The following is an 8,291-nucleotide window of genomic DNA, read 5'->3' on the forward strand; positions in this document are numbered from 1 at the left end:
CGGTGCCACCTATATGCAGATGAAATTGAAACTTAACCCAGACAAGACAGAGGTACTCCTGGTGAGTCAGAGGGCAGAACAGGGAATGGGGATCCAGTCTGTGCTGGATGTGGTCACATTCCCCCTGAAGACACAGGTCCCTAGTTTGAGGGTTCTTCTGGACTCGGTGCTGAACCTGGAGGCCCAGGTGTCAGCGGTGGCTGGAAGGGCCTTTACCAAACTGAAACTTGTGTGCCAACTGCACCTGTTCCTTGAGAAGCCAGATCTGGCCACAGTAGTCCATGCCTTAGTTACATCCTGTTAGGATTACTGTAATGCACTCTACATGGGGTTGCCTCTGAAGAGTGTTCAGAAACTTCAGCTGGTCCAAAGAGCTGCAGGTTGCTCACTGGAACTGGATACAGGGATGCATCCTGAGGATGCTTGCCATAGATGCAGGCGAAACGTCAGGAGAAATGCCTCTAGAACATGGCCATATAGCCCGAAAAAACCCACAAGAACTGAGTGATTCCAGCCATGAAAGCCTTTGATAAAACCTTTTTATTTAAACAGGCATTTAAAGATGAAGGTGTTTAAGATCTAGTCAGGGGATGCTATGGTTTTTAACTTGTGTTTGATGGATTTTAACTGATTTTTAATACTGTTTGTATTTAATTCTGTTTTAATGTTTGTGTATTTGTATATTTTAAATTGGATTCCAATGCTTTTATGTCATGCAGCTTTGAATCCTCTTTGGGGAGATAAAGCAGGGTATAAATAAATATCATTATCGTCGTCGTCATCATCATTACAGGATTTGGGTAATCAAATGTTCAGCTTTTAGTGGCAAACTTTTGACATCCAAATGTTCAAACATCAGAAGCCAAGATACAGAATTAGGTGAAGACTTACTAAAGCCTAGGTTTTAAAATAGATTGATATCTATTTTAACCCCAGATAGGGACAGGGCAGCTGAAAGAGAGTGGTGGGCTCCGGAAGGGAATGTTTGATGATTGTTTTGTGTGTTTTGGAGGTCAATGAACATGGTGATATTTCAAAGTGGTTCCTGAGCATATTTTAAAGACTGAGATCATGGATTCCCTGGAGGAGAGTGAGGAAGAGGATGACATACAAAAACCGTTACAATCTCATGAAACCTATTTATGTCAAGGTGAGTCTAAATTGCATTAGTGTGTAGGAATATTCGTTCATTCATTCCCTAGCATTCTCCCAATTTATAACGGAAGGTGTTTTTGCAGGGTGCAGCAGGGCTGGAAACCAAGTCCTCTGAAGAATGATTGAAAGTCTGGTGGGATTAAAGGAAGCCTTTACAACTTTCCAAATATCTGATAGACAGAGATGGAGCAGACTGAGAATAAACACATTTAAAAACCCTAAGGCCTGTCTAATTCAACCCCCTGTGACATGAAAACCCATTGTATTTGTTCACTGTAGCTTCTAACAACAACAACAACAACAACACATATTATTTATTACCCTCCTCTCCTGATGGCTTGAGGTGGAGTACAACAAAGTCAAAAAATATGAAATCTTGCACCAAACACTGATACAGAATTGACATATAGTACTAACAATAGAATGTTAATTAAAACTCATAATTGGAAGTTGACTTAGTAGGCCAAAGAGAAAAGATAGGTATCCAAATGTTTTTAAAATTCTGACAAAAAGTACTAGGTTAAAACTACAAGAAAACAGATTTCAACTGAATATCAGAAGAAACCTCTTAATATTTAAATCTCTTTAATATCACAGCTTTGAGAGATGGTGAGTCCTCACCAAAGCAATTTAAGGAGAGACAGGATGGCCATCTCTTAGGCACCCTATAATTGCATCCTGTATTTGATCCTGCATTAGAAAAGATATTAGATTATGTTAGTGCTTCTCTAACTTTGCTGCTCCAGACAATTTAGGCTTAAACTCCCAGAATTCCTCTCTGTTACTATTACTATTAATCTACTATTAATCTAAAACATCTAAAGGACCACAGTTGGAGAACCACTGGATTAGAAAACCTTCATAATATCTGTAATTCTAAAATCTTGTGTCTCAAGACCCTGATTTTGATAGGATAGAGGAGGAAACAAATTCAAAAGAAGTAACAGATGAGTCTTTTCCCCTCTTTTTTCTTTTTCCTAGGTTTGAAACAGCTCTACCAAGCTCAACAACTTTGTGATGTCACCTTAGGAGTCGAAGGACGACGCTTTCCTTGTCATAGGTGACTTTGAAATATGAAGATCATGTAGATGTATTAGTAATACTAGTAGCAGTAGTAATATCCTGCCTTTTCTCTCTTAAAAGAAACTCAAAGCAGCTGTATAGAGCACATTTTCATGTAGAGATATTACACATTTCCACCATGCAATAGATAGTGTGGTTTCCTATATCCCACCCAATGTGCTATCTCACATTGGGTGGGATATAGGTTGGATAGTAGCTTGGTTCAATTTGGACTTCTATATTCTCTCACACTGAAGCAAGATCAGGACTCCAAGATCCAAACTCATATCACCCACCAACACTCCTGCCATGGCTGTCTTTTAGGCTCCATGCAGTTCATAGCCAGAGGCGGCCCTAGGTAATTTTCAACGGTAAGCAAACAGTATTTTGGCACACCCCCCCCCCCCCAACCAATCACTGATATATATTTTCTGTTCGTCGTGAGAGTTCAGTGTGCCATATTTGGTTCAATTCCATCATTGGTGGAGTTCAGAATGCTCTTTGATTGTAGGTGAACGACATCCCAGTAACTACAACTCACATATGTCAAGGTCTATTTTCCCCCAAGAGCACCCCTGGGCAAAATCAACTATACTGCAAATGCTTACTTTGCATAATAGGTTGAGCCGCCCCTGTTCATAGCACAGGCTTATATTCATGGTAGTGAATTCTGGTAGTGAATTCATCACCTTAAGTGATGAAAAATGAAAGTGGAGTTGATAATGCACCCCATTTCAAAATATTGGACACTTCACAATTATAAATATCTGGTAAATGGGAATCAGACAGAAACTTGCACATGGAACAGATGTGTGACAGCTTCAAATATATGAATTCAGGCAAAACTTATCCACAAAGATGCTGCCCACATGCTCACCATTATGATTGCTTTGACAGGTAGGTACGCATGTAAAGTTGGATCTTTACAGTGCTTGTTCTGCATCTCTGGAATTCCCTCAGTAGTGCATGTTCACTCAGTAACTTAAACTGGCATTATGCATCAATTCCAACAGACACGAAAAATCAGGATTTTCCAAACTGCTTTTGACTGAATAAGGTTGTCCTGCTATAATTTCAACTTGAGATTTCTGTGTGTGGCCAGGATGGAGAAAGTGCCGCCCCAGTGACAAACTTTTGACGCCCATGAAGCCTCCCATCATTGTCCCAAATGAACCTTTTGCACTTTTTTGGCACCCCAAATGCATGCAGACAAAAGAGCTCTCCCCACAACTTCTTAAAACTCTCCCATCATCTTTCAAATAACTTCTTTCTCCTCTATGAAAGGGTGACTCAAGGTGATATAATATACTTTCTGAATATCATTTTTGAAGGCAAAAGGGGAAGATATTTTGGCTTGCTCAGCCATAGAAAAGTGGAACCTGTACTGGTGCAGTAGCCTACCATCATTTTTCATGTTATGTTAGAAAAATATTTTTGTTGGGGGTTTTGTACATTTTAGCATTTTAACTGTGAGCTACCTGAAATACAGCTGAAGAGGACTCTTGAAAAGGCACCTAATGCCTAATGACTGGATTAAGACCAAATATATAAATGATAGCAAACATCTAACCTTAGCAAATAACTGTCACAAAGTATAGTGATTATCTTCTGGAAGGACCCAAGTGAGGTAACATTGAAACCTTCACAAAATGATGCTGTTCAATCCTAGATCTAAAAGTTATCCAAAACAATGGACTTTGATATAAAAGGCCAGTGAGTGGACAGTGAACACAAGTACTTGCTAAACTTCAGATGAAGATATTCCAAATTTCTTTTTAGATATATTCTTTCCTTTAAATGCAGGATGTTGTTGGCATCAGTCAGTCCCTATTTCAGAGATGTTTTCATCCATTCCAACAATGAATCACAGTGTGGAGAGATCCAACTCAAGGATATGGCTGCCTCCACAATTCACAGCCTGCTGGAGTATCTCTACACAGAGGAGTTGTCACTCACAGCAGACACTGCCCAGGACCTCTTCACTGCAGCTAGCAAGCTCCAGATTCTTCCACTGAAAGAAACAGCTGGAAGGTAAAGCAGTATGTTTTTGTTTTAATCTGTGTTATAAACCTTCTTGGGTCCTATATTGTATATTCTGGAACAGTTCCTGAATTCTGATGCCTTTCCAAGACACATCTTTAGTCCTGCTTGAAGGGTAATGGTCATGGTTGTGGTAGTCCTGAACCTATTCCCTATTTAAGATGAGCTAATCAATGGAGCATGGATATCTGCACACAACTTTTCAGATGTGGTTTGGAAGAAAGGACTACTAAAGACTCAGTAATTGTCTGGAATACATGACTCAGTTTCCAATTTTCCAAGTAGAACATATGTAAATGGGAGACAGCAAAATGTAACACTCTTAGAGACAGAAAATCTACTGCTTTTGCATCACATCTCCAAAAAGAAGTAACTGTGGCCCCAGATTTATATGTAGATATTAATCTGCCATCCTTTCCCCATCTTATTCTAAACACAGAGGCACACAAATATCGTCATTGATCTCTCCTCTAAATGAGGAAAATATAGGGTGCGTAGTCATCCTCTTTTCCCCACCTCAGTTCAGAACATGCCATAAAAATTCAATCTCACCCCACAAGTTAGTCCCATGTATATTCAGAGTTATTAAGTAGCAAGTTGCCCGTCAAAATCTATGTTTGGCTTTCCTAGCAATAATACACTATTGTTATTCTCCATATCCATGGGTTCTGCATCCATGGATTCAAACTGTGGATTGAAAATATTCAGAAAAAAAGGAGTGCAGAACATCTAATATCTCCCCCACCTCACCAGTGGCCTCACAAGAGGACATCAGCAGAAGCTGTTTTGCAGCACTCCTCAGATGAGATAGCAAGAGGGAGGACTAAAGGGAAGAAGACTCACAGTAAGCTAAACTTTGTTGGAACATCATCCCATGACACACTGGCTGTCAGGATGAGGATTTGAGATTTAGGGTGAAGGGACTCTTAGAACTAATCCCCTACAGATACTGAGGGCAACTATATCTTAGTCACCTTATTTTCTTTGTAATCATATTCTCAAGTAGTCACCAAATGACTGAGACTGCATGGAGAGAAGTTGGGACACTTCTGCTGAACCCTATGTTATCCATTTATATATGGAATAGGAAACCTAGTAAATGTTCATCAGATCTCCTGGGAATAGAACCCTGATAGCATGTGGCTAGTGGAGGCACAATGCTAGCAGGGGCCTGGTTATGATGATATGGAGCCATCAGATGAGACATTCATCTCTCTGTGCATCCCTGGTAAGAGGCTGATAACTAAAGGGGGCTTCATTTCCTTTCCTTACTCCATTAGTTCTGTATATCCATTATTAATCGAATTCATAATTAACTTCTATAGCATGCATTTTTTTAAAAAAAGTTCTTTTTCTTTTTGAAAAGCCCAGCCTTCTACAATCACTGTGGGGTTCCGTCACTGTGGTGCCTTCTGAACACTATTTGATCTCCCATCTCAAACAGAATTAACCCAAGAACATGATTTCATCTGGAAATCTTACTGAGAGAAAAGTCATTCTTCAGCAAATTGCCACTCTGTATTTCTTTCTACTTTGTTCAACAGGTTTCTTGAGATGAACATCTCCATGAGTAATTGCCTCAGCCTATATGGTCTGGCCCATCAACACAATCATCAAACTCTGATCCAAGCAGCCTCAGATTACATCAAGCAACACTTTGGACCCCTTTCTAAGCAAGATGCCTTCCTAAATCTGGAACACAGTGCTCTGAGCAACCTCATCACCTCAGACAGCCTGGAGGTACCATCTGAACTTGTCATTTACCATGCTGTGCGCAACTGGGTAGAGTTTGCAACTTCCACTCGTCTCCCAATGTTTAAGGAACTCCTAGGACATGTCCGCTTTCCACTGCTCACCCATGTGGAGCTCATTGATGTTCAGGCTGACATTGCAGAATATTACAGGCATGTGCGTTTGAGGTGGAAAGATCTGGATGGGGCAGGGCGGCTGAAAGAGAGTGGTGGGCTCCGGAAGGGAATGTTTGATGATTGTTTTGTATGTTTGGAGGTCAATGAAAACAGGGCCCAGGATGGAGATGACCATGAATCTCACTTGCACTGTTTTGATCCCCATGCAGAGAAATGGGAAAAGTTGCCACCCATAAAATATCTTAGCTATTCTGGATGTGCACCTGTGGACTGCAAACTTTACTTATCTGGAGGCCAGAAGGATAATTCCACATTTGTCAACACTCTGCATGAATACAACTCCTTGACCAGCCAATGGACACAGCTCCCATCCATGTCCACAGTCCGGGCACTCCACCCCTTTCTAGCTTGTGATAAGAAGCTCTATGCTCTAGGAGGCTGCAATGAATCTGGCCCTCTTTGTTCTGCTGAGGTTTTCAATGTGGTTCGAAATTCTTGGACTTCTATTTCTAACCTGCCCCTCTCCTTGATGTATCCTGCTTCAACTGTGCTCAGGAATAAGCTTTACCTCATAGGTGGGAAAGCCTCCAGGAGCTACAGGGGCCTTATTATTTATGACACAAACACCGACTGGTGGACTGAGATGTCCATGGAGTTTGCATGCTATGGAGCCACAGCTGTCTCATTTGGTATGGGGGTGTATGTTTTTGGTGGGTACACAGAGGAACGGGGCAATTTTCTGGCCCAAGGTGCACTGGCCACTGATGAGGCTCCTTGCTGCACTAAAGGAAGCTTTTACCTCAATGAGAATGGCAGAGTGAGCTGGGAAATCAGAATCCCAGAGTTGCCTGTGGCTTTAGCCTTTGCTTGTGCTGTTGAGTGGCAAGGCAAGATTTTCCTCTTAGCAGGTAAAGATGAGAATTGTTCATATAACACAAGTTACAGCTGGGTCCCAGAGGACACAAGTTGGACTCGGTGCCCAGAGGAGATCCCTGTTAGCAACGAGGCACAAATTGTCAGTTGTGTAATCCTCAAGATGCCCAAAAAGCCACTCCGATCCCTTCTGCTAGAGACAGTGGCATCCTCAGCTGTCATTGGGGTGGATAACACCAAGAGGGGAGGACAACCAAGCTCTTCCGCTAGACAGAGCTGCAGCCTTAACTGCTGTTGGGGTGGAAGATAATCTAAAACATTTTCCGTTATCTTAGCCCTTCTGTTTTCAGCCAATGGATTCCCATCAGAGAAGTCTATCTCTTCCTAAAGTAGGACTTTCCTTTCGTTCTCAGTTCTTATTTAGTTCAAGATAATTATGGTAGAACTTGAGATTGAACAAGATGGTTGAATAAACATCCCCCATACACACACATTTCTGTGCCATTCACTCTTGTTACTATTACATCTGTGCTAGACTCTTATTAAAAGGACTCCTAAAGTCTGCTTGAATTTCTGCCTTGTTTCTTGTCCATCCCTTTAGCTCAGATGGGAACAGCTTCATTAGTGCATTTATTCATTGCATATTTCCACTGAAGAACTCCAAGTGGCTTGCTTGTCAGCTCTCAAACAAGCAATGCAAGACTGGGCAAGCTGAAATCCAATAGAAAAGTGCTATGAGTCCATTCGTAGCATAGGGAACATGTAGTACTTCAGTTGTTGTTGTACTGTAACTCCAATTATGCTTTACTATCGGCTCATCTCTATAAAGGGTGATGGATCTGAATCTTATTTTATAACTCAACTACAGAACACCCTTGACTATTTATGGCTAGTGGGCCGATGCATCTACTCCAGGTTTTAGAGCAGGGGTCCTCAAATGAAGGCCCAGGGGCTGGATACAGCCCTCCAAGGTCATTTACCTGGCCCTCACTCAGGGTCAACTTAAGCCTGAAATTACTTGAAAGCACACAACAACAACGACAACAACAATCCTATCTCATCAGCCAAAAGCAGGTCCACACTTCCCATTGAAATACTAATAAGTTAAGTTTATATTTGTTAAAATTGTTCTTCATTTCAATTATTGTATTGTGTTAAAGTTGTTTTTTGCACTACACATAAGATATGTTCAGTGTTCATAGGAATTCATTCATCTTTTTTTTTTTCAAATTCTAATCCGGCCCTCCAACAGTTTGAGGGGTGGTTACTTAGCCCTCTGCTTAAAAAGTTTGA

The 8,291-nt window shown here is 41.1% G+C and overlaps 1 protein-coding gene across 1 annotated transcript; it reads left to right on the forward strand.

Annotated features, from left to right (window-relative positions):
- Positions 1 to 1,071: 1,071 nt before the first annotated feature.
- LOC132772853 (kelch-like protein 12) lies at positions 1,072 to 7,308 on the forward strand. Its single transcript, XM_060771702.2, has 4 exons — positions 1,072 to 1,150; positions 2,137 to 2,215; positions 4,021 to 4,248; positions 5,802 to 7,308. Exons 1-4 carry the CDS (start codon positions 1,072 to 1,074, stop codon positions 7,306 to 7,308), a joined length of 1,893 nt encoding a protein of 630 aa, XP_060627685.2.
- Positions 7,309 to 8,291: the final 983 nt, after the last annotated feature.

This window comes from Anolis sagrei, chromosome 4 (assembly GCF_037176765.1).
Source record: "Anolis sagrei isolate rAnoSag1 chromosome 4, rAnoSag1.mat, whole genome shotgun sequence".
NCBI classification, from domain to species: Eukaryota; Metazoa; Chordata; class Lepidosauria; order Squamata; family Dactyloidae; genus Anolis; species Anolis sagrei.